This window comes from Mobula birostris, chromosome 13 (genome assembly GCF_030028105.1).
Source record: "Mobula birostris isolate sMobBir1 chromosome 13, sMobBir1.hap1, whole genome shotgun sequence".
Taxonomy (NCBI): domain Eukaryota; kingdom Metazoa; phylum Chordata; class Chondrichthyes; order Myliobatiformes; family Myliobatidae; genus Mobula; species Mobula birostris.
In genome coordinates this window covers 103,474,098-103,501,001 of record NC_092382.1, presented here as the reverse complement: position 1 = coordinate 103,501,001, position 26,904 = coordinate 103,474,098, and the positions used below count along the sequence as shown (strand labels likewise).

General features: G+C 46.7%; 1 protein-coding gene across 5 annotated transcripts in view; it reads right to left on the bottom strand.

Moving 5' to 3' along the window:
- Nucleotides 1-26,904, bottom strand: part of LOC140207244 (uncharacterized) — a 70,066-nt gene that overhangs the window by 34,817 nt on the left and 8,345 nt on the right. Inside the window, exons 2-6 of one of the 5 annotated variants that reach the window (XM_072275682.1) lie at nucleotides 23,483-23,602; nucleotides 22,466-22,628; nucleotides 11,013-11,184; nucleotides 10,403-10,522; nucleotides 4,313-4,432 (exon numbers count right to left, since the gene is read on the bottom strand). In XM_072275682.1, the coding sequence (XP_072131783.1) occupies nucleotides 4,313-4,432; nucleotides 10,403-10,522; nucleotides 11,013-11,082 (310 nt within the window). In that variant the 5' untranslated portion in view covers nucleotides 11,083-11,184; nucleotides 22,466-22,628; nucleotides 23,483-23,602. Of the gene's footprint in view, nucleotides 1-4,312; nucleotides 4,433-10,402; nucleotides 10,523-11,012; nucleotides 11,185-16,056; nucleotides 16,153-22,465; nucleotides 22,629-23,482; nucleotides 23,603-26,904 lie in introns of those variants that run through there. The other 4 variants (XM_072275683.1, XM_072275681.1, XM_072275685.1 and 1 more) reach the window with 4 other exon arrangements.

Below are 26,904 nucleotides of genomic sequence, written 5' to 3'. Positions count from 1 at the left end.
TCCCATCACACATTACCGGGGTGAGTTACAGAGTGGAGCTCCCTCCAAACCATCTATCCCACATTCTCGGGGTCAGACACCGAGTGAAACGCGCTACACACCGTCACATCACACCCTCCTGGGGTCAGACGCAGAGTGAATCTCCCTCCACACTGTCCCATCACACACTCCCGGGGTCAAAGACAGAGTAAAGCTCACTCGACACCGTCCCATCACACACTTCAGGGGTCAAACACAGTGTGAATCTCCCTCTACACCGTCCAATTACACACCACCGGGGTCAGACACAGAGTGAATCTCCCTCTACACCGTCCCATCGCATACTCCCGGGGTCAGACACAGAGTAAATTTCCATCCACACTGTCTCAGGACACAATTTCGGTGTCAGAAACAGATTGAAGCACCCTCCATACAGTCATCTCAAATACATCAGTGGTTAGACACTCTCTCCACACGAAAGAGGCGGATTGATGGGGAAATACAGGGAGTCCGAGTAGGAGTGAGAGGGTGGAAGGGATAGATGGAGAGGGTGAGAGTAGAGAGGTTGAGCGACTGGTGTGATGCGCTAAAATGGAGTAGAATTGCGCTGAGAGAAAAGGGAGAGAATGGGAAAGCGAGTAGCGGAGGGAATGGAGGGAGCGAGCTGAGTGAAGGTAGAGAGAGAAATGTGAGAGGGGTAGAGCATGAGGGAGAGAGGGTAGAGTGAGGGAAGGATAAAAGTGGGTGAGGGAGGTAGAAGGACAAAAGGAGCGAGAGAGAGTTATTTTGCGAATCAAAACTTTTGAGGGTCTTGGATTTAATAGTATGTTATTTCCTTGCATCTAACCGACCTAGGTGCAGCATTTCACTTTTGTCCTGATTAAACTCCATCTGCCATGTCTCCAACAACTATCTAAAGCTGAGACATATCCCACCAAATCTTCGCAGTTCTTCTACACGATGTACGACACACATCATCTTCGTATCATCTACAGAGTTACCACCCACCCATCGATATTTTCATCTGCATCATTTCTATACATCACAGACAGTAGAGCTCCCAGTTACATCCAGAGAGACAGATCACTACGCTAGAGTGGAACAAGGAAAATCAATCACAGAATACAGAACAAACATAGAACATAGAATAGTACAGCACAGTACAGGCCTTTCGGCCCACAATGCTGTGCCGACCCTCAAACCCTTCCTCCCATATTAGCCCCTACCTTAGTTTCCTCCATATACCTGTCTAGTAGTCTCTTAAACTTCACTAGTGTTTCTGCCTCCACCACTGACTCAGGCAGTGCATTCCACGCACCAACCACTCTCTGAGTAAAAAACCTTCCTCTAATATCCCCCTTGAACTTTGCACCCCTTACCTTAAAGCCATGTCCTCTTGTATTGAGCAGTGGTGTCCTGGGGAAGAGGCGCTGGCTATCCACTCTATCTATTCCTCTTATTATCTTGTACACCTCTATCATGTCTCCTCTCATCCTCCTTCTCTCCAAAGAGTAAAGGCCTAGCTCCCTTAATCTCTGATCATGATGCATACTTTCTAAACCAGGCAGCATCCTGGTAAATCTCCTCTGTACTCTTTCCAATGCTTCCACATTCTTCCTATAGTGAGGTGACCAGAACTGGACCCAGTACTCCAAGTGTGGCCTAACCAGAGTTTTATAGAGCTGCATCATTACATCGCGACTCTTAAACTCCATCCCCGACTTATGAAAGCTAACAACCCCGTAAGCTTTCTTAACTACCCTATCGACCTGTGAGGCAACTTTCAGAGATCTGTGGACATGTACCCCGAGATCCCTCTACTCCTCAACACTACCAAGTATCGTGCCATTTACTTTGTACTCTGCCTTGGAGTTTGTCCTTCCAAAGTGTACCACCTCACACTTCTCCGGGTTGAACTCCATCTGCCACTTCCCAGCCCACTTCTGCATCCTATCAATGTCTCCCTGTAATCTTTGCCAATCCTCTGCACTATCTACAACACCACCAACCTTTGTGTCGACTGCAAACTTGCCAACCCACACTTCTACCCCCAACATCCAGGTCATTAATAAGAATCACGAAAAGTAGAGGTCCCAGAACAGATCCTTGTGGGACACCACTAGTTACAATAAAGTGTCACAGTCACAGAGAATGTGCAGTGCAGGTTCACAATAAAGTGCTAGGGCCAGAAAACCTTGATTATGAGATGAAGATTATTTAATAACGTAAAAATAGATTGTTAAATCGTCTGGTAACAGTGAGGTAGGAGCACTCGCTTAGACTATTTTTAGCGATAATGGTCAGACCACACTTGGAGTACCGTGTTCAGTTCCAGTCACTTCACTACAGAAAAGATGAGGATACTATAGAGAGAGTGCAGAGGAGATTTACAAGGATGTAGCCTGGACAGGCTTTCCTTCTGAGAATAGTTTGAGTGAATTTGTTATTTATCCGTGTCGCGACGGAAGGTGAGAGGTGACCTCATAGAGATGTATAACATGATGAGAGGCGTTGATCTCATGGACTGCGAGATGTTAATTCCCAGGGCCAACACGAGGGGTCATTGTTTAAGGTGTACCGAGGGGATGTCAGGGCTAAGTTTTTCACACCGAGATTGTGGGTGCGTGGAATGCACTGCCAGCGGCGGTGGTGGAAGCCGATAAAATAAGGGTCTATAAAGAGCCTCTTGGATAGGTACATGGAGATCAGGAAAAAGAAAATGTGGGTTATGTGCTAGGGAATATCTTGGCACTTTTTAAGGTAGGTTACATGGATAGCACAATACTGTGGGCCGAAAAGCCTGTAATGTGCTGTAGATTTCGATGGTTTAAATTCCAGTCAGACATGCTTTCGACCTTCCTTCCCATGCGGTGGGTGAAGAACAGAGAAAATTCAGGTGATTTAGGGCAAACTTCGATTATGCTGGCTGCTTTTTCGAAAAGCAAAGTGTAGGCAGCGTTCATAGTGGGGAGGCTGGTTTCAGAGTTGTGTCCACAGCATCTGCAGCTTCCTGCGGTCACGGGCGGAGCAGTTTCTATATTTTGAGTGAGGAACTAGGGCGGGTCGTGAGAACAGGGGATAGAAGTAATCAGTAGGGAACTCAATAAGGCTTTAAATTGTTCCACTTGGTAGGCTACGCTGTGTAATGGTGTGGGACCCAGGGAGATTTGCCTGATTATTTTGTCCTGACTGGCAGATAAAATGTATGCTGACTTTAAAAAGTACATCTCCAAGATCTGAGATGGTAGATTGCTCTGGAAGATAGAGGAGTGGGTGGTAGGGAGAGACGGAGAAGGAACGGAGACAGAGAGAAGAAGAGGGGATGGTAGGAAGCGTGGAAGATAGAAGTGGGAGGAAGATGCCAGATGGCCAGAGACCCAGCGAGAGTTGATTGGCTGATTTGACCGGGGGGGGGGGTGGGACAAGCCAGCCACGTGTAATAGTTGTACCGTACATAGACTGGAACCAGGCTATTAACAAGGTCCGAGAAGGTACACCGCTTTTGAAGATGGTGAGCGACACCACACTGGATTTACTGGATATACAGTTAGCTTTGCTGTAGGAACAAAGCTTTAGGGTTGAAGGTCGTGTCTCAGGCTGGAAGCCCGATACTAGCGGTGTTCATCGGGGGAAAAGGGGGTCGGTGGCGGGAACAGTGATCTTTTTAAGCAGTGAAGACAGTTATCTCTTACAGTGGGATCTCGATTAGTTGGGAAACTACCAAAAGCAACTTACGTCGGATAAGTCCGAGCTATGGTACTTCAATAAGACAACCCAGAGTCGGATTATCACGGTGAACGGGATGGACCCTGAGGCATGCTATAGAACAGAGGATCCCCGGGAGAGGAACACAGTTCCCAGAAAGTGAAGGTGGGCAGGGACCCTGCGGAGTGTTGTAGACCAGAGGAACACAGGGCTACAGGTAGACGGTACTGAGCTGGAGAGAGTGCAGAAGGAGTTCACGGGGCTTTTGCCGGGACTCGAGGGACTGCGATATGGAGATAAGTCAGGCTGGTTAGGATTTCAAACTTGTAGAGCAGGGGTGACCTTACAGATTTGTGTAAAACCATGCCGGGCACAGACAATGTGAATGCGCGGACTAATTTTCTGTAAGCTTGGAGAAACGAGAACCGGAGCACACAGGTCTAAGGTGAGAGTAGAAAGAAATGTTACTGGGGACATGTTTGAGAACATTTTTTTTTTTACACAGACGGTGGTCCGTCTATGGAACGAGCTGCCACAGGAATTGGTCGTTGCAGATGCATTAGAACTTGAACACTTGTGCGTATAGCACATACCCCTACGTAATGACGTCAGTACAATGAACTCTGACCTGCTTGTGCAGTCACTGACAGTTCAGCGGGTCCTGAGGCAATGGGAGGATCTTCATACTCATGGATGAGAGGTTCGTCTTTCCGAAGGTTCAGCACTGAGTAGGTGGAGTTCATACCTTCTGGGAGAGAAAGCGAGAGAATGTGAGAGAGAAATAGAGAAATAGAAGGAGTAGAGACGGGTAGAGAATGAGGGGAGTGAGGACAGAGAAATGGAGCAGAGAGAGGGGAACAGAGAGTTAGATGTGAGAGGTATGTGTAGCACAGGCCCGAACAATTAAGAGTGTGAGATCTCTTTGCATTTGACCTATAAGGTGCAACATTTCACTTTTGGCCGGGTTAAATGCCATCTGCCGTTTCTCCAACCCATATCTGTAACTGATCCATATCCCGCTGGATTATTTTAGGGTTTTCTACACGATCCACAACACCCCAGTCTTTGTATCATCTGCAGAGTTACTAACCGACCGATCGACTATTTCTTGCAGATTACTTAGATTCATCACAAACAGGAGAGGTTCCAGATGCATCCAGAAGTACAGATCACTTCACTGGTGTAGAACAAGGCAAATCAACAGCATAATGCAGAATGAAATGTCACAGTTACAGAGAAAGTGCAGAGTAGGCAAACAATAAAGTACAAGGGCCACGAGCACCGAATTTATGAGGTCAATACTCCCTAATAGCGTAATAGGGGATCGTTCATTAGTGAGAAAGCAATGGGGTAGAAGCTTTCCCTGAGAGTAGTTTCAGCTATATGAGACCTTGGTCAGAGCCCACTTGTGTTCATTTCTGGTCCCCTCACTACAGCAAGGATGTGGATAACCAGGAGGGGATTTACAAGGATGTTGCATTAATTATGAAAGTACGTTGCATGAATTTGACTTTTCCGCTTGGAGCGACGAGGATCAGAGGTGACCTGATAACGGTGCATTAGATGAAGTGAGGACTTGATCATGTGGATAGCCAGAGGCTTTTTCCCAGGACGAAAATAGCTCACACGAGAAGACATCGTTTTAAGGTGTTTGGAAATAGGTACAGAGGGATTGCGATGGGTAAGTTTTTCACACATAACCTGGTGGGTGCGCAGAATGTACAGCTGGCAGTGGTGTTGGGACCTGATCCAATACGGCCTTTGAAGAGACTCTTAGATAGAGATATAGGGGGCTAGGCGAGAGGGAAATTCTGGGCATTTTCTAGAGTAGATTGCATGGTCGACACAGCATCGCGGGCCGAAGGGTCTGTAATGTGCTGTAGATTTCGATGTTCCATGTTCCAGTGAGACATGCTTTCGTATCGTCTTTCCCATGGGGAGGGTGCAGAAGAAAGAATGTCCGAGAGTGTTTTTTTTTTTTGATTATGCTGGTTGCTTTATCGAGACACAAGGAAGTGTGGACAGAGTCCCTGGAAGGGCGGCTGGTTTCCGAGATCTGCTCAGCTGTGTCCACAGCGTTCCGCAGTTTCTTGCTGTCACGTGGGGAGCAGTTTCTATATTTGGATTGAGGAACCAGGACGGTTCATGACAGCATTGTAGCAGAAGTGATTTACAGGAAACTCAATGTGGCATTTTTTTAAAAAAAAAATATTTTTCAGATGTGTAGGCCACTCTGTTTCACGGTGTGGTGCCCAGGGAGATTTGACTGACTGATTTGTGCAGATTGGTAGGCATAATGTGCGCTGATTTTAACAAGTCCATTCACAAGGTTCCAGCTAGTAGATCGCTGTGGAAGGTGGAAGAGATGGAGGTAGGGAGAGATAGAGAAGGAACGGAGGAGGGATAGAGGGAGGGAGAGGGGAAGATAGGAAGGGTGGAAGATAGATGACAGAGAGAGATTCGAGATGGTATGAGACCCAGGGTGAGTTCCCGGGTTGATCTGACCGGGGAAGACAGATTAGGGCTCGATGACATACTGCTCTGGAGAATGATGGGCGACGCTGGGAGGAATGGCTGACTGGATATACAATTGGCTCGGCATGACGAACAGAGGTTTGGCGTTGAAGTTCGTTTCTCAGACAGAGAGCCCGTCACCCGAAATGTTCACCAAGGGCTCGGTGGTGGGACAATTGATCATTGTCAACTCTATCGACCATTTGAAATAGATCTCACACTACGCTGTTGGTAAGTTTTCAGATGACACTAACGTTAGCAGCGCGCTAAACGATGACACAGTTTTCTCTGAGAGTGGGATTCCGATTACCTGAGAAAGTGCACCGAGCAGGAGCAAATGAAATTGAGATCGGATAAGTGCGAGGTATCGTGTTTCGGGAAGACAAACAAAAGGACATGACTTGCACAGTGAACGGGAGGAATCATGAGGAGTGTTGTACAACAGAGAGACACACGGAACAGGAACACAGTCCTAGAAAGTGGAGTCACAGGTGGACAGGGCGGTGAAGAGGGCGTTTGAGACGCCGGCCTTCATCAGTCAGGACACAGAGTACGGGAGTCGGAGGTCAGGTCCCAGTTATACAAGACGTCGGTGTTCGGTGCAATTAGAGTTCGGTGTTCAGTTTATTTTTCGCCCTGCTGTAGGAAAGATGCTGCTGAGTTGGAAAGAGTGCAGAGGGTGATTTGCGAGGCTGCTGCAGTTACTCCAGGGACTGAGTTATGGAGAGAGGTTGTGCTGGTTGCCACTTTATTCCATGGAGCGCAGGGGTGACACATCAGGGATATATCGAGCCTCGAGGAGCACAGACCAGGTGAATGCGCAGAGTCATTTTCTCCAGAGATGGAGACTGAAGGATCAGAGCGCAGAAGATTAAGGTGACAGCGGAAAGAAAATTAATTGGGGAGCGAGTGACAACCTTTTGACACCCAGATGATGGTCAGTCTGTGCAACGTGCTGACAGAGAATTGGTCGAGGCGAATGCATTAGAAACGGGGGCACGTGAGCAGATGACTCGTGACTCCTCCTGCATGACGTACTGGAACCTCCAATTTACGTGATTTTTATTAACGACCTAGATATGGGGTAGAAGGGTGGGTTGGCAAGTTTGCAGACGACACAAAGGTTGGTGGTGTTGTAGATAATGTAGAGGATTGTCAAAGATTGCAGAGAGACAATAATAGGATGCAGAAGTGGGCTGAGAAGTGGCAGATGGAGTTCAACCCGGAGAAGTGTGAGGTGGTACACTTTGGAAGGACAAACTCCAAGGCAGAGTACAAAGTAAAATGCAGGATACTTGGTAGTGTGGAGGAGCAGAGCGATCTGGGGGTACATGTCCACAGATCCCTGAACGTTACCTGACAGGTGGATAGGGTAGTTAAGAAAGCTTATGGGGTGTTAGCTTTCATAAGTCGAGGGATAGAGTTTAAGAGTCGCGATGTAATGATGCAGCTCTATAAAACTCTGGTTAGGCCACACTTGGAGTATTGCGTCCAGTTCTGATCACCTCACTATAGGAAGGATGTGGAAGCATTGGAAAGGGTACAGAGGAGAATTACCAGGACTTTGCCTGGTTTAGAAAGTATGCATTATAATCAGAGATTAACGGATCTAGGGCTTTACTCCTTGGAGAGAAGGACGATGAGAGGGGACATGATAGAGGTGTACAAGATAATAAGAGGAATAGATAGAGTGGATAGCCAGCGCCTCTTCCCCAGGGCACCACTACTCAATACAAGAGGACATGGCTTTAAGGTAAGGTGTGGGATTTTCAAGGGGGATATTACAGGAAGGTTTTTTTTACTCAGAGTGGTTGGCGCGTGGAATACACTGCCTGAGTCAGTGGTGGAGGCAGATACACTAGTGAAGTTTAAGAGACTACTAGACAGGTATATGGAAGTACCTAAGGTGGGGGCTTATATGGGAGGCAAGGTTTTAGGGTCGGCACAACATTGTGGGCCGAAGGGCCTGTACTGTGCTGTACTATTCTATGTTCTATTTTCTATATTGATCACAAACAGAAGAGCTCCCAGCTGCATCGAGAGATACAGGTCACTTCATTGGTGTAGAACAAGGCAAATCAACAGCATAATGGAGAATAAAATGTCACAGTTACAGAGAAAGTGCAGATCAGGCAAACAACAAAATGCAAACGCCACGAGTACCGAATTTATGTGGTCGATACTCCCTAATTTCGTAATGGCGGATCGGTCAATAGTCAGAAAGCAATGGGATAAAAACATTCTCTGAGACTAGTTTCAGCTATATGAGACCTTAGTCAGACCCCAGACCCCACATGTGTTCATTTCTGGTCAGCTCACTACAGCAAGGATGTGGATAATCAGGAGGAGATTTACAAGGATGTTGCCTTAATTATGAAAATGGGTTGCATGAATTTGACCATTTCTCCATGAAGCGACGAGGATCAGAGGTGACCCGATAACGGTGCATAAGATGAAGGGAGGCCTTGATCATGGCATAGTTTTAAGGTGTTTGGAAATAGGTACCGAGGGATTGCGAGGGGTAAGTTTTCTCACACATAACCTGGTGGGTGCGTAGAATGTACAGCAGGCGGCGGTGTTGGGACCCGATACAATACGGTCTTTGAAGAGACTCTTAGATAGAGAAATAGGGGGCGAGGCGGGAGGGAAATTCTGGGCAGTTTCTAGAGTAGATTGCATGGCTGGCCCCGCATTGTGGGCCGAAGGGTCTGTAATGTGTTGTAGATTTCGATTTTCCATGTTCCAGTGAGACATGCTTTCGTATCGTCTCTCCCATGGGGTGGGTGCAGAAGAAATAATGTCCGAGAGTGTTTTTTTGATTATACTGGCTGCTTTATCGAGGTAGAAGGAAGTGTGGACAGAGTCCCTGGAAGGGCGGCTGCTTTCCGAGATCTGCTCAGCTGTGTCCACAGCGTTCCGCAGTTTCTTGCTGTCACGTGGGGAGCATTTTCTATATTTGGATTGAGGAACCAGGACGGTTCATGACAGCATTGTAACAGATGTGATTTATAGGAAACTCAATGTGGCATTTTTTTAAAATTATTTTTCAAATGTGTAGGCTACTCTGCATAATGGTGTGGTCCCCAGGGAGATTTGACTAACTGATTTGTGCAGATTGGTAGGCATAATGTGCGCTGACTTTAACAAGTCCATTCACAAGGTTCCAAATAGAAGATCGCTGTAGAAGGTGGAAGAGATGGAGGTAGGGAGAGATGGAGAAGGAACGGAGGAGTGATAGAGGGCGGGAGAGGGGAAGATAGGAAGGGTGGAAGATAGATGACGAGAGAGATTCGAGATGGTATGAGACCCAGGGTGAGTTCCCGGGTTGATTTGACCGGGGAAGACAGATTAGGGCTCGATGACATACTGCTCTGGAGAATGATGGGCGACGCTGGGAGGAATGGCTGACTGGATATACAATTGGCTCGGCCTGACGAACAGAGGTTTGGCGTTGAAGTTCGTTTCTCAGACAGAGAGCCCGTCACCCGCCATGTTCAGCAAGGGCTCGATGGTGGGACAATTGATCAATGTCAACTCTATCGACCATTTGAAACAGATTATACAAGACGCGGTTCGTATGCTCTGAGATGCAACTAACGTTAGTAGCCTACTAAACGATGAAGACAGTTTTCTGTTTCAGTGGGATTCCGATTATCTGGGAAAGTGCGCCGAGCAGGAGGAAATGAAATTTAGATCCGATAAGTGCGAGCTATCGTGTTTCAGGAGGACAAACAAAAGGACATGATTTGCACAGTGAACGGGAGGAATCATGAGGAGTGTTGTACAACAGAGAGACACACGGTACAGGAACACGGTCCAAGAAAGAGGTGTCACAGGTAGGCAGGGCGGTGAAGAGGGCGTTTGACACACTGATCGTCATCAGCCAGGGCACAGAGTACGAGAATCGGGAGGTCACGTCCCAGATGTACAAGCCGTCGGTGTTCGGTGCACTTGGGGTTCGGTTTACAGTTTTTTTTCGCCCTGCAGTAGGAAAAATGCCGCTGAGCTGGAAAGAGTGTAGAGGGCGATTTACGAAGGTAAAGAGAGTTAATTGGGGAGCGAGTGATAATCTTTTGCACCCAGATGATGGTCAGTCTATGCAACATGTTGACAGAGAATTAGTCGAGGCGGATACATTAGAAAGCGGGGCACTTGGGCAGATGACTCGAGACTCCTCCAGCATGACGTTAGCGCGAACTCTTACCTGTTTGTACAGTGATTGGCAATTCGCCGCGCCCCGAGGCAACGGGGGGATCTTGTTCCTTATTGCTGAGGGGTTGTTCTTTCCCAGTTTTCAGCTCTGAATAGGTGGAGCTCAGAATATCTGGGAGAAAGAAGTAGAGAACGGGGAAAGTTAGCGGTAGAGAATGGAGGATAGAGAGTTGCAGATTGAAGATAGAGTGGGGAGAGATGAGCTCCCTCCACACCGTCCGATCACACACACCTGGGGCCAGGTATAGAGTGTAACTCCCTGTACAGTGCTGCATCACTCAATCCGTAGTCCGACACAGTGAAGCTCCCACCACACTGTCCATCGCATAGGTGCGGGGTCAGCAACAGAGTGAAGTTCCCTCCACACCGCCCCATCACACATTCAAGGAGACCAGCGCGGAGTCAATAATCCAAAACAGTCTTCAGGTGTCAGACACATATTGAAGCTCCTTCCACACCGTCCCATCACAACTGCCAGGGTCAGACACAGACTGAATCTCCCTCCATATTGTCCCAGCACACAGTCTCGTGGTCACACACAGAGAGTGCCACCCTCCACTCCGCCCCCCACCCCGCGCCACCTTTTTTTGTGCACCACTCACCTCGGGATGCCTTTCTCAGGATGCCTGAGTTCGTTTTTGCGAAGTTCATGTAAGTCTCGCTCTCGTCCATCCTGTCGAGGATTCTCAGCGTCTCTGAGCTCAGGAAAGGGAGGCAACCGTTGTCGGGGAGACAGAGAAGTCAGACCGACACCATCAAACAGCAGATGTGCAGCTGAGAGAGAGAGAAGGCAAGGGAGGTGAGGGGGTTGTTGCGGATGGAGTGGGATTGATGCTGTGCGAAACGGAGTTCGAGAGGGATATGAGCGCCTGGAGGAAGAGCAGTGAGAGTGGGGAGAAAGTGCTGGAGAGAGATAGTTGGAGGTCGCAGGTCGCTGGAGAGTGGGATCTGGCTCCTCCTAATCCAGCGGACTGTAATGTAGCCCCATGAACATAGTCATATTCTTGTTATTCCTCATTTTCACTAATAATGCCTCACTTCGACGAGTTCTCTTATCTATACTGACTGTGAGCTGCCGTGACATTTTCTCTTGCTAGTAATGTCGCTCTTCCTCCTTTAAATCCTTCCACTTTCTGACGATAAAAATACGGAACCCCGAAATATTATGCCGACCAGCTTTCTTCACTTGCAATCAAGTCTCAATAATAGCCACATTATCACAATTCAATGTATTGATTCGTGCCCTGAGCTCACCTGCCATTCTTTAAATCTTTCTGCATTGAAATGTACCCAGCGCAGGGGCACCAGTCCATCCTGCTTAACCTTTTGATTACTGCCTTCGTCTGAGGACTTTACAACATCTGTCTCCACACCGACTCTGCTATCTGCACTAGAACTCTGAATCCCTCCCCCTGTAACTCAAGTTTAACAACTCTCCCCAAAGCCCTCCAAACTTTCCCCAAAATACTGACAAATCTTCCCACTCAGACATTAGCAGCCCTCCAGTTTAGCTGTAAGAGTTCCATCTCTTCTGTACAGAACCCACCTTCCTTGACAAAGAAACAATGACACAAGGGGAAGATGAAAAATTTACAGCACTGCTCGGACATGTCAGATTAGAGGGATTGTCTACCGAGGCCATATGGGTGGAGGCAATAAACAGGAAAGGTATGATCACATTAATGGGGTTACATTATAGACCACCCAGTAGTCAGCGAGAATTGGAGGAGAAAATCTGCAGAGAGATAGCAGACAACTGCAGGAAACAGAAAGCTGTGATAGTAGGGTATTTTAATGTTCCACATATTGATTTGACTCCCATACGGCTAAAGGTCTAGACGGGTTAGAGTTTGTAAAATGTGTTCAGGAAAGTTCTCTAAACCAATATGTAGAGATACCAACTAGAGAGGACGCAATATTAGATTTCCTAATAGGAAACGAGTTAGGACAGGTGACGGAAGTGTATTTAGGGGAACACTTTGGTTCCAGTGATCGTAGCATCTTTAGTTTCAGCTTGATCATGGATAAAGATAGATCTGGACTTTGGATTGAGGTTCTAAACTGGAAAAAAAAAAAAAAAAACAAATGTGAAGAAATGAGAAAGGATCTAAGAAGCGTGGATTGGGACCGGTTGTTCTCTGGCAAGGATGTGATTGGTAAGTGAGAAGCCTTGAAAGGAGAAGTTTTGAGAGTGCGGAGTTTGTGGGTTCCTGTCAGGATTAAAGGCAAAGTGAGAAAGAGTAAGGAAGCCTGGCTGCCGAGGGATACTGGAAGTCTGATAAGGAAGAAGAGAGAGATGTGCAACATGCAGAGGAAACAGGGAGCAAATAAGATGCTTGAGGAGTTAAAAAAAGTGCAAAAAAAAAAACTTAAGAAAGAAATCAGGAGGGCTACAAGAAGACATGAGGTTGTTTTGGCAGTCAAGGTGAAGGTTAGTCCAAAGAGCTTCTACAGGTATATTAAGAGGAAGAGGACCGTAAGGGATAAAATTTGTCCTCTTAAAGATCAGAGTGGTCGGCTATGTATGAAACCAAAAGAAATGGGGGAGACCTTAAATGTTTTTTTTTTTTTTTTGCATCTGTATTTACTAAGGAAACTGGCATGGAGTCAATGGAAATAAGGGAAACAAGTAGTGAGGTCATGGAACCTATACAGATTGAAGAGGAGGAGGTAAATCAGAGTAGATAAATCCCCAGGACCTGACAGGGTATTCCCCCAGACCTTGAAGGAGACTAGTGTTGAAATTGCAGCGGCCCTGGCAGAAATATTTAAAATGTCGGTGTCTACGGGTGAGGTGCCGGAAGATTGGAGAGATGTACAACATTCAGAGGAAACAGGGAGCAAACAGCGTGCTTGATGAACAGAAAAAGTGCAACAAAAACTTCAGAAAGAAATCAGGAGGTCTAAGCGAAGACATTTGGTTGCTTTGGCAGTCAAGGTGGAGGATTAATCCAAAGAGCTTCTACAGGTATATGAAGAGCAGAAGGATAGGGAGGGATACAATTGGTCCTCTTGAAGATCAGAGTGATCGGCTATGTATGGAAACTGAATAAGTGGGGGAGACCTTAAATAGGTTTCTGCGTCTGTGTTTATGAAGGAAATTGATAGAGAGTCAATAGAAATAAGGCAAACAAGTAGTGAGGTCATGGAATCTATACAAAATGAAGATCAGGAGCTGCTTGCTATCTTGAGACAAATTAGAGTGGATAAATCCATAGGACCTGACAGGGTATAGCCTCGAAGGAGACTTTGTTGCAGTTGTAGGGGACCTGGCAGGTATATTCAAAATGTCTCTATCCACGGGTGAAGTGCCAGAGGATTGGAAAATAGCTCATGTCGTTCCCTTGTTCAAAAAAGGCAAAAAAAAAGTAATTCGGGAAATAACAGACCAGTAAATTTGACATAGCTAGAAGGTAAATTATTGGAAGGAGTACTAAGAGATAGGATCTACAAGTATTTGTATAGACAGGGACTTATTATGGAGAGTCAACATGGCTTAGTACGTGGTAGGTCGTGTTTAACAAATCTGTTAGAGCTTTTCGAGGAGGTTACCAGGAAAGTGGGTGTAGGGAAGGCAGTGAATGTTGTCTATATGGACAACAGTAAGGCCTTTGACAAGGTCCCGCATGGGAGATTAGTTGGGAATATTCAGTCGCTTGTTATACAGGGAGAGGTGGTAAATTGGATTCGACATTGGGTGAATGAAAGAGGCAGATAGTGGTAGTAGAGGATTGTTTCTCAGTATGGAGGCCTGTGACTAGTGGTGTGCCACAGGGATCAGTGCTGGGTCCATTGTTATTTGTCATCTGTATCAACGATCTGGATGATAATTGCTAAATTGGATCAACGAATTTGCTGATGATACAAAGACTGGAGGAGTAGTGGACAGTGTGGAAGGTTTTCAAAGCTAGCAGAGGGATTTGGACCAGCTGTAAAAAATGTGCTTCAAACGTCAGATGGAGTTTAATACATACAAGTGTGAGGTATTGCACTTTGGAAGGACAAACCAAGGTAGAACATACAAGGTAAGCGGTAGGGCACTGAGGTGTGCAGTATAACATAGGGGTCTGGGAATACAGAGACAAAATTCCCTCAAAGTGGCGTCACAGGTAGATACGGTCATAAGGAGTGTTTTTGGTACATTGGTTTTTATAAATCAAAGTATTGAGTATAAGAGTTGGAATGTTATAGTGAGGTTGTATAAGATATTGGTGAGGCCGATTTTGGCGTATTGTGTGCAGTTTTGGTCACCTATTTACAGGAAGAATATTAGTAAGGTTAAAAGAGTGCAAATATGGTTTACAAGGATGTTGACAAGAGAAAAAAAGAGTTACAGAGAAAGGTTGAATAGGTTCGGACTTTATTCCCTGGAGCGTAGAAGAATGAAGGGAGATTTGACAGAGCTGTATAAAATTATGATGGGTATAGATAGAGTGAATGCAAGCAGGCTTTTTCCACTGAAGCTCGGGGAGAGAGAAACCAGAGGTCAAGGGTTAAGGGTGAATGGACAAACGTTTAAAGGGAACATTATGGAGACGGTTCTACAGACAGAGAGTGGCGGGAGTGTGAAATGAACTGCCAGATAAAGTGGTAAACGCGGTCGCACTTTTAATATTTACGAAACACTTGGACAGGTACATGGCTGAGAGGTTTATGGAGGGATATGGTCCAGGTGCAGGTCAGTGGGACTATGCAGAAGAATGTTTCGGCACAGGCAAGAGGGGCCAAAAGGCCTGTTTCTTTGCTGTAAACTTTCAATGATTTTCAATAGTTTTCTCATGATTCCAAGTTCTGAAGCCCTCCCACTTACACCAACTCTTGAACCACGTGTTAAGCTGCATGACTTTCCTTTGTCTGGCCTCACTGGGACTGGTAGTGGTCCTGTCATTTAATTAAATTAAATTCAATAGCTATATTTAACAGCTTTAAATTCAATATATTTAATTTAATTGCTAAATCCGTGACCTCACTTTGCAGGACCACCTCCCTATACATATCGATTTCATTGGTAACTATGTAGACCAGGAGCTCCGGCTGCGCACTCACACAGTTAAGAATCATAGAGAAGGAATGGTGAGCTGAGAGAAGCGGAAGGAAGGGGAGGAGAGTGGAGGCCACAGAAAGGGTGTTCAGATTGCAGCCTTTTGAGCAGAACGTGTGAGTTACCATTTTTGCACCCTATCTCTGACTGGAGTCTGCATAAAGGCCGAAATTCTCCGACTTATCTCTATGACTCAACATAGAGACAGAACGAGGCTATCTCCATGCAATCCCATCACACTCTCCTGGAATAACATACTGAGTGACGCTCCCTCCACACCGTCCCATCACACATTCCCGGGGTCAGACTCGGAGTGAATCACCTTCCACACCGTCCCATCACACACTCCCGGGGTCAGACACAGCGCGAATCTCCCTCCACACCGTCCCAACATACACTCTGGGGGTGAAACACAGAGTGAATCTCCCTTCACACCGCCCCCATCTCACAGTCTCGGGGACAGACTCGGACAGAAACTCATTCTACACCGACCCACCGCACCTCTGGAGTCAGACAAGCGAATTAACCCCCGCACCATGGCAGCACACTCTACTGGAGTCAGAAACTGCGCGAAGCTCCCTCCCTGCCCCAGTCTCCCAACTCACCAATACCCAGAACGTTGGCCTTCTAGTAGTCCCGAATTGTGTGTGTCTCTCGGAGATGGCGTGTATGTGACCGGCTGGTGCGCTGAGGGAAGAGGAAGGAAGGGGAGGGGACAGGAGGCCAGTGAAAGGGTGATGAGACTGCAGCCGCTGGTGGTGGAAACACACAACCGGTTTGTGCATGTCGAGCTGTGGAGAGGCTCAGAACCTGGTGACAGATATCCGTTATAAGGGCGGGGGGGGGGGGGAGTGTAGCACAACGCGTAATTTCTCCCACATAGTCACCACAATTGCCTGTGAACACAGAGGGAGCCGTGTGGGGACGGGGGAGCGACGGGGATTGTCAGGGCTTTTCAGGATGGAGCGTGTCACGGAGAATGGGTGGACCGTTAGTGGATGATGGAGACGGCGAAGTGAGGGAGTGGGTACCGGAGACGGGGTAGCTCGCAAGGGAGGGAGGGGTGACGGAGATTCGCCAGATTCCCTGATCTGCCTAGGACCCTGCTCGTCCCACACGTAAAGTCCAAACCGCTCTCTGTTTTTTTGTTCCTCCACAGAGCAGGGAGCGTAAGTCACTAAGGGAGTGGATCTCCCTCCACAACGTCCCATCACACACTCCCTGGGTCAAACATAGAGTGAAGCTCCCTCCACACTGTCCCATCACACACTCCAGGGATCAGACACAGAATGAAGCTTCCTCCGCACTGCCTCATCACACACCCTCGGGGTTTGACACAGAGAAAATACCCCTCCTTACTATTGCATCACACCACACCCTCCTCCATGGCCAGACGTAGAGAGAAGCTCCTTCCACACTCTCCTATTACACGCCTTCGTGGACGAACTTAGATTTAAACTCTCTCGTTCCTTCTTTCTGTTCTTCTCCACTCGGAAAAGAGACGGTGTGTCCGTCTAAGCTAAATTCTTAGTCATGTAAGTCTCGCTGCCGTCCATCCTGTTGAGGATTATCTGCCTCTCGGAGCTCCAAAGGGGAAGGGTTCTTTGTCTGAGTAAGTCCGTGTTGACATGGCAGTCAGACCGACACCAAAAAACAGCAGATGAACAGGCTGATGAAGAGAGAAACCAAGAGCTGGGGGTGGGTGTAATTCTGGGCTTAGAGACAGAAACATAGAAACCTACAGCTCAAAAGAGGCCCTCGGCCCTCAGAGGTGTGCCGAACATGTCACTACCTTTGAAATAACAAGGCTGACCCATTTCCTGCATATCCTTTATTTTCCTAAGCTCCATGTACCTATCCAAAAGTCTCTTATAAGACCCTATCGTGTCCGCCTCTACTACCGTTGCCGGCAGCCCATTCCAAGGACTCTTCACTCTCTGAGTAAAAAAAAAAAAAAAAAAAACAATCCCTGACATCTCCTGTGTAGCTACTCCCCAGCACCTTAACCCTGTGTCCTCTTGTGGTAAACATTTCAGCCCTGGCAAAAAGCCATTGACCATCCACACGATCACTGCGACTCAGCATCGTATACACCTCTATCAGAACACCTCTCATCCTCCGACGCTCCAGGGAGAAAAGGCCGAGTTCACTCAATCTGTTTTCATGAGGCATGTTCCCCAATCCAGGCAACATCCTTGTAAATCTCCTCTGCACCCTTCTGATTGTTTCCACATCATTTCTGCAGTGAGGCGACCCAAACAGAGCACATTACTCCACGTGGGGTCTGAGCTGGGTTCCATAAGGTCCCACACAGGAGGTTAGTGTGCAAACTTAAAGCACACGGTATTGAGAGTAAGGTATGGATGTGGATAGAGAATTGGTTTGCAGACAGGAAGCAAAAAGTGGGAATAAACGGGACTTTAACAGAATGGCAGGCAGTGACTAGTGGGGTACCGCAAGGCTCAGTGCTGGGACCCCAGTTGTTTACAATATATATTAATGACTTAGATGAGGGAATTAAATGCAGCATTTCCAAGTTTGCGGATGACACGAAGCTGGGTGGCAGTGTTAACTGTGAGGAGGATGCTAAGAGGATGCAGGGTGACTTGGAGAGGTTAGCTGAGTGGGCAAATTCATTGCAGATGCAATTTAATGTGGACAAATGTGAAGTTATCCACTTTCGTGGCAAAACCAGGAAAATAGATTATTATCTGAATGGTGGCCGATTAGGAAAAGTGGAGGTGCAACGAGACCTGGGTGTCATTACACACCAGTCATTGAAAGTGGGCATGCAGGTACAGCAGGCGGTGAAAAAGGCGAATGGTATGTTGGCATTTATAACGAGAGGATTCGAGTACAGGAGCAGGGAGGTACTACTGAAGTTGTACAAGGCCTTGGTGAGACCACACCCGGAGTGTTGTGTGCACTTTTGGTCCCCTAATCTGAGGAAAGACATCCTTGCCATAGAGGGAGTACAGAGAAGGTTTACCAAATTGATTCCTGGGATGGCAGGACTTTCATATGATGAAAGACTGGATGAACTAGGCTTATACTCGTTGGAATTTAGAAGATTGAGGAGGGAGCTGATTGAAACGTATAAAATCCGAAAGGGATTGGACAGGCTAGATGCAGGAAGATTTTTCCCGATGTTGGGGAAGTCCAGTACGAGGGGTCACAGTTTGAGGATAAAGGGGAAGCCTTTTAGAACCGAGATGAGGAAAAACTTCTTCACACAGAGAGTGGTGAATCTGTGGAATTCTCTGCCACAGGAAACAGTTGAGGCCAGTTCATTGGCTATATTTAAGAGGGAGTTAGATATGGCCCTTGTGGCTAAAGGGATCAGGGGGTATGGAGGGAGGGCTGGTGCAGGGTTCTGAGTTGGATGATCAGCCATGATCATACTGAATGGCATTGCAGGCTCGAAGGGCCGAATGGCCTACTCCTGCACCTATTTTCTATGTTATATCGCTGCAATATAACCTTTCGGCATCAAAATTCAATTCTACGATTAATGAAGGTCAATAAACCATATACCTACTTAACGACAGAGTCAACCTGCGTAGCTGTTTTAAGTGTCATATGGACCCCGTCTCCAGGATCCATCTGATATTCCACACTGCCGTGTATAACCATTAATGGTATTACATGGTGGAGGATTACAAGTACCTCCGGATACGAATTGATAATAAACTGGACTGGTCCCAGAAAGTGAGGAGGCCTACAAGAAGGGTCAGAGCCGTCTCTATTTCCTGAGGAGACATTGGTCCTTTTTATCTGCCGGACGATGCTGAGGATGTTCTACGAGCCTGCGGTGGCCAGTGTTATCATGTTTGCTGTTGTGTGCTGGGGCAACAGGCTGAGGGTAGCAGACACCAACAGAATCAGCAAACTTATTCGTAAGGCCAGTGATATTGTGGGGATGGAACTGGGCTCTCTCTCGGTGGTGTCTGAGAAGAGGATGTTGTCTAATTTGCATGCCATCTTGGTCAATGCCTCCCATACACTACATAATGTACTGGGTGGGCAAAGGAGTACATTCAGCCAGAGACTCATTCCACCGAGTCGCAGCACAGAGCGTCATAGGAAGTCATTCCTGCCTGTGGCCATCAAACTTTACAACTCCTCCCTTGGAGGGTCAGACAGCCTGAGCCGATAGGCTGGTCCAGGACTTATTTCATACTTAAATGGCATAATTTGCATATTACTATTTAACTATTTATTACTATTGCCTATTACTATTCTCTTACTATTTATTATTTCTATGACTATTACTATTTACTATTTACTAATAGTAATATTACTACTACTATTTCTATTACTATTTATTATTTATGGTGCAACTGCAACGAAAACCATTTTCACCCGTGATCAGTAAAGTATGACTATGACTATGACTATGGCCATGGCTATATTCTACCATCATATTTGATCTACCAAAATGAGCCACTTATCTATATAACCATATAACAATTAATGCTCGGGAACAGGCCATCTCGGCTCTCCTAGCCCGTGCCGAACCTAGTCCCACCGTCCTGCACCCAGTCCAAAACCCTCCATTTTATTGCCGCTCCATATAGCTATATGATTTAACTTTAAATGACAACAGCGAACCTGTCCCAACCACTTCAGCTGGAAACTCGTTCCACCCAGCTACCCCTCCCTGAGTAAAGATGTTCCCTCTCATACTACCCCTAAACTATTGACCTACAACTCTCAACTCATGTCCTCTTATTTGAATCCCCCCACCTCCAAATGCAACAAAGCACATCCTTGTCAACTCTATGTATCCCCCTCCTAATTTTAAATGCGTCTATCAAGTCACCCCCAACATTCTGCTCTCCAAAGAATAAAGACCGAACTCGTTTAACCTTTCTCTGCAACTTAGGTGCTGAAACCATAAAACCGAGCTGAAACCCAGGTAATATTCGAGCAAATCTTCCCTGTACTATCTCTATTTTGTTGATATCTTTCCTATTATTCTGTGACCAGAACTGTATACAATACTGCAAATTTGCCCTTACCAATGCCTTGTAAAATTTCAACATTGCGTCCGAACTCCAATACTCAATGCACGGATTTATAAAGGCCAGCATCCCAAAAGCTGTCTTCAGCACACAATACACAAGAGATTCCACTTCAGGAAACTATGCACAATTATTCCGAGATCCCTTTGTTCTACTGCATTCTTCAATGCCTTACCATTTACCACGTATGTCCTATTTGGATTAGTCCTACCAAAATATATCTCCTCACATTTGTCAGCATTAAACTCCATCTGCTATTTTTCAGCCCTCTTTTCTAACTGGCCTAAATCTATCTCTAAGCTTTGAAAACCTACTTCATTATCCACAAACAACAGGAATTCTGCAGATGCTGGAAATTCAAGCAACACACATCAAAGTTGCTGGTGAACGCAGCAGGCCAGGCAGCATCTGTAGGAAAAGATGCAGTCGACTATTCAGGCCGAGACCCTTCGTCAGGACTAACTGAAGGAAGAGTGAGTAAGGGATTTGAAAGTTGGAGGGGGGTGGGGAGATCCAAAATGATAGGAGAAGACAGGAGGGGGAGGGATGGAACCAAGAGCTGGACAGGTGATAGGCAAAAGGGATATGAGAGGATCATGGGACAGGAGTTCCGGGAAGAAAGACAAGGGGGGGTGAAACTCAGAGGATGGGCAAGAGGTATATTCAGAGGGACAGAGGGAGTTCATTATCCACAACTCCACCTACCTTAGCATTCTCTGCATATTTACGAATCCAATTTACCACTCCATCTTAACATAAAATAGTCAGAGGAACAGAGGGAGAAACAAAGGAGAGAGAGAGAGAGAAAGAATGTGTGTATATAAATTAATTAACGGATGGGGTACGAGGGTGAGTTGGGGCATTAGAGGAAGTCTGAGAAGTCAATGTTCATACCGTCGGGTTGGAGGCCACCCAGACGGAATATAAGGTGTTGTTTCTCCAACCTGAGTGTGGCTTCACCTTTACAGTAGAGAAGGCTGAGAATAGACATATCAGAATCGGAATGGGTTGTGGAATTAAAATGTGTGGCCACTGGGATACAGATCACATCATTGAAATAGACCAAGGTAAATCAATCACAGAATGCAGAAAAAAGTGCCACAGTTACAGAGAAATTGCAGTGCCGGCAGACAACAGGGGCAAGGTCCGGGTAGAGGTAGATTGTGAGGTCAATAGTGCATCTTATCACAGTAGGTGACCGTTCAATATTCTGATAACAGTGGGATAGAAGCTGTTCTTGAGCCTAGTGAGACCTGCATTCTCATGTTCCCTCCGATGGGAGGGTGCAGAAGAGAGAATTTCCGGTGTAGCTGGAGGTGGTTCTCTGATGCTGCTAGCTGCTTTACCGAGGCAGGAAGCGTAGACAGAATTCATGAAGGGGAAGCTGTTTCAGAGCTGTGCTCAGCTCTGTCCACAACGGTCTGCAGAATCTTGCGGTCACGGGCAGAACAGTTTCTATTTTTTGAGTGAGGAACCAGGGCAGCCCACTAGAGCAGTGCAGTCGAAGTGAGGTATTGGAAAAATCGATTAGGCATTTAATGCTTCCAGTTGGTAGCCTACTCTGTGTAATGGTGAGGGTTGCAGGGAATTTGATGTGTTCAGATTGGAAGATAAAATTTACGCTGGTTTTAACAAGTTCATAGTGAAGACCCAGATGGCAGATTGAAGATTGATGAAAGGGAGGTGGAGAACGAAGAAGAAGGATCGAAGCGGTGATATGGGAGGGGAGAGGAAGATAGGGAGAGTAGAAAACAGAAGAGGAAGAATGTAACTCGATGGCGTGAGACCCATGGAGTCTTGTCAAGATGATTTGACAGGTATTAGATTTACCGTACATGGAATTTAACAAAGATTTAAGCGGCTTGAACAAGGCTATCAAGAAGGGCTCAGATGATAGACTGGTCTGGGGATGATGTGGCATCCAAGGAGATCTGTCTGACCAGTTTGATTGTGGATGACCGATCAAGACGGGGTGATAAATGTAACTTACACAGCTCTGGAAGATGGTGTGCGACGCTGGGAAGGATGGTTGATTGGAGAGACAATTGACTCGGCGGTAGGAGGAAATGTTTAATGTTATCGTTCGTTTCTCAGACTGGAAGCCCGTCACTAGCGATGTTCACCAAGGTGGCGGGACCAGTATTCTTTGTCAACTATATGGAATAATTGTAGCAGATTATACAAGATGCTGTTGGTGAGCTTGCAGAGAACACTAACGTCGGTGGTAAATAGAGAAGACAGTTTTCTCTTAAAGTGGGATCTCGATTAGCTGGTGAAGTGGCCGAGCAGGAGCAATTGCAATTCAGTTCGGATAAATGCGAGCTATCGTAGTTCAGACAGACAAACAACAGGGTAGGGCATTTACGTTGAATGGAGGAACCCCGGGAAGTGTTATAGAACAGATGGACACGGGGCTACAGGTACACGGTTCCCAAAATATGAAGACATTTGTTATCAGCACGGTGGAGAAGGCGCCTGAAGCGCCGGACTTTATCAGTCCGGACACTGAGTACGGGAGTCGAGAGGTGACGTTGCAGTTGTACAAGACGTTGGTGAGGCCGCTCTTGGAGTACAGTGCGCAGTCCAGGTCGCCCTGCTCGAGATAGCATACCACTGAGTTGGGAAGAGTGATGGGACATTTACTGGAATACTGCAGGGACCCGAGGGATGAGTTATGGAGATGAGTCAAACAGGTTGGGAATTTACAATTTGGAGCTCAGGGGTGACCTTACAGAGGAGTATAAATCCAAGAGGGGCACAGATAGGGTAAATGCGCAGAGTCAATTTAATTACGCTTGGAGAATCGAGTATCAAAACGCACAGGGTTTGGTGACAGCAGAAAGAGATTTAATTGTGGACCTCAGTGACATTTTTTTTTTACCCAGATGGTTGTCCGTCTATGGAACGAGCTGCCAGAGGAAGCAGCGATGCAGATGTATTGGAATTGAAAACTTGTACGTACAGCACGTGACCCCTTCGGAATGACGTCATTAACGTGAACTCTAACCTGCTTGTGCAGTCGCTGATAGTTCGGCGGTTCCCGAGGCAATGGGCGGATCTTCAAAATCACTGATGAGAAGTCCCTCTTTCCGACCGTTCAGCACTGAGTGGGCTGATGTTAGACCGGCTGGGAGTGAAAGAGAGAGAATGAGGGAGAGAGAGGAACGGAAGGGGGCGAGCCGAAAGACTGAGGATGGAGAGGAGAATTGATAGTAGGCAGAGAGGGGGGTAAGATATGGGGAGAGAGCGCGCTCTTAAGTGGGGGAAAAAGTGATGAAGAGGGGCAAGTGCGGGGAGAAAGACGTGGAGACACAGGGTGTAATGTATAGTGGGAGGGGTGGGAGAAGGAAGGTGAGATATTACGGCGGTGGGCGGGAAAATAGGATAGAATGGGGGGTAGAGAACCGGTAAAGGAGCAAGAGAGTGGCGAAAGGAAAGAAGGGAGCGAGGTTATGAATGAGGATGGACTGGGGAAATGTGAGAGGGATAGGAAAATATTGAGGGAAATAGGGGTAGAGTGACGGCAGAGACTGGGGAAAGAGAGAGGATTAGGATTATAGTATTTCTATTAAGCTTTCTTAACCACCCTATCCACCTGTGAGACACCTTTCAGGGATCTGTGGACATGTACCCCCAGATCCCTCTGCTCCTCCACACTTCCAAGTATCCTGCCATTTACTTTGCGCCCTGCCTTGGAGTTTGTCCTTCCAAAGTGTACCACCTCACACTTCTCCGGGTTGAACTTCATCTGCCATTTCTCAGCCCACTTCTGCATCCTATCAATGTGTCTCTGCAATCTGCGACAATCCTCTACACTCTCCACAACACCACTGACCTTTTGTGCCGTCTGCAAACTTGCCAACCCTCCCTTCTACCCACACATCCAGGTCGATAATAACAATCACGAAAAGCAGACGTCCAGGATCCAATCCTTGTGGGACACCACGACACACAACCCTCCAAACCGAATGTGCCCCCTCCACCACGACACTCTGCGTCCTGCAGGCAAGCCAACTGTGAATCCACCTTGCCAAACGTCCCTGACTTTCAGAATAATCCTACTGTGTGGAACATTGTCAAATGCCTTACTATGGTGGTCGTTACAGAGACTTGGAAGCTCAACGTCAGGAATGGTTAGTTATAGAGCAGTACTTTCGATGCTTCAGAAGTCACAGGGAGGGAGGCAAAACAGGAGGGGCGTGGCACTGCTGATCAGAGATAGCGCCACAGCTGCAGAAGGAGAGGCTGTACTTCATCTAGTATTGGAAAATGCACCTGGTCGGGTGCCAGGTGTCTCAGTGGGTGAGGTTAAGACCAATCATAGGATAAGACCAAGAATAGGACCAATCAAGTGTGACAATGGAAAAGTGTGTATGGAGCCGGAGGATACAGTGAGGTACTTAATGGATACTTGGCATTGCAGGGATGACTTTCAGCGGACCGAAAAGATTGGGCATATGGGTATATCGAAAGAGGATGTCCCGTAGTTTAGGAAATGATTTGGAGAGGCATAATATGATTCGGAATAGGCATAACGGCTTTGTCAAAGGCAGGTCGCGCCTTACGAGCCTGATTGAATTATTTTGAGGATATGACTAAACACATTGATAAAGGTAGATCAGTGGATGTAGTGTATATGGATTTCAGCAAAGCATTTGATGAGGTATCCAATGCAAGGGTTATTGAGAAAGTAAGGAGGCATGAGAGACAAAGGGGAATTGTTTTGTAGATCCAGAACCGGCTTGCTCACAGACGGCTGAGAGTGGTTATAGACTTGATGACCCGTGCTGTGCCTATGGGATCTGTTCTGGGAGCCCTACGTTTCGTGATTTTTATAAATGACCTGGATGTGGAAGTGGAGGGATGGAATAGTAAATTTGCTGATGACATGAAGTTTGGAGGTGTTGAGGATAGTCTGGAGGGCTGTCCTGTCTCGTTCCGCAGAAGGAAATTAAGTATTGCTCTCTCTGTCTTCGGGAACTCGACGTATTGAACATCTTTCACAAACACTTCCCGTGGTTCTTTGGCAGTATGCGACTGAGTCTATACGGGGAAAGTTAATAATAACCTGTTCTCACAATCTTTTGCCTGCGATCTCCTGGCATATAGCATTATCATCGAAAAGGATAGAATCAGAGAGGTAAGGAAAGCTTTTAATCGGGTAAGGGCAAATTATGAGGCCATCAGTCTGGAAATTGCGAGTGTGAATTGGGATGTTGCTTTTTTGCAGGAAAATGTACTATGGACATGTGGTCGATGTTTAGGGATAAATTTGCAGGATGTTAGGGATAAATTTGTCCCGATGAAGAAGATAAAGAATAGTAGGGTGAAGGAACCATGGGTGACAAGTGAGGTGGAAAATTTTGTCAGGTGGAAGAAGGCAGCATACATGAGGGTTAGGAAGCAGGGATCAGGTGGGTCTATTGAGTAATATAGGGAAGCAAGAAAGGAGCTTAAGAAGGGGCTGAGAAGAGCAAGAAGGGGACATGAGAAGACGTTGGCGAGTAGGGTAAAGGAAAACCCCAAGGTATTCTTCAATTATGTGAAGGAAAAAAGGATGACAGGAGTGAAGGTAGGACCGATCAGAGATAAAGGTGGGAAGATGTGCCTGGAGGCTGTGGAAGTGAGCGAGGTCCTCAACGGATACTTATTTTCGGTATTCACCAATGAGAGGAACTTGATGATGGTGAGGACAATATGAGTGAGGTTGATGTTTTAGAGCATGTTGATATTAAGAGAGAGGAGGTGTTGGAGTTGTTAAAATACATTAGGGCGGATTAGTCCCAGGGGCCTGACGGAATATTCACCAGACTGCTCCACGAGGCGAGGGAAGAGATTGCTGAGCATCTGAGTACGATCGTTATGTCCTCGTTGTACACGGGAATGGTGACGGAGGATTAGAGGGAGGCGAATGTTTTCCCTTTATACAAAAAGGTAGTCGGGATAGTCCGGGTAATTATAGACAAGCTTGCTTTTTGTCTCTGGTGGGAAGGCTGTTGAAAAATATTCTTAGAGATAGGATATATGGGCATTTAGAGAATAATGGTCTGATCAGGCATGGTTTTGTGAAGGGCAGATCACGTCAAAAAAGCCCGAGAGAGTTATTTGAGGAGATGACCAGGCATATAGATGAGTGTAGTGCAGTGGATGTGATCTACATGGTTTTTCGTCAGTCATTTGACAATATTGTACACGGTATGCTTATTCAGAAAGTCAGAAGGCATGGGCTCCTTCAGGAAGTTTGGGCCAGGTGGGTTCACAATTGGCTTGCCTGCAGAAGGCAGAGGGTCGTACTGGAGGCAGTACATTCAGATTGGAGGGTTGTGACTAGTGGTGTCCCACAGGGATCTGTTCTAGTAGCTCTACTACTCAGAGTTTTATTCAAGAACTGGTTGTGTGGGTAGAAAGATGGGTTGGAAAGTTTGCAGA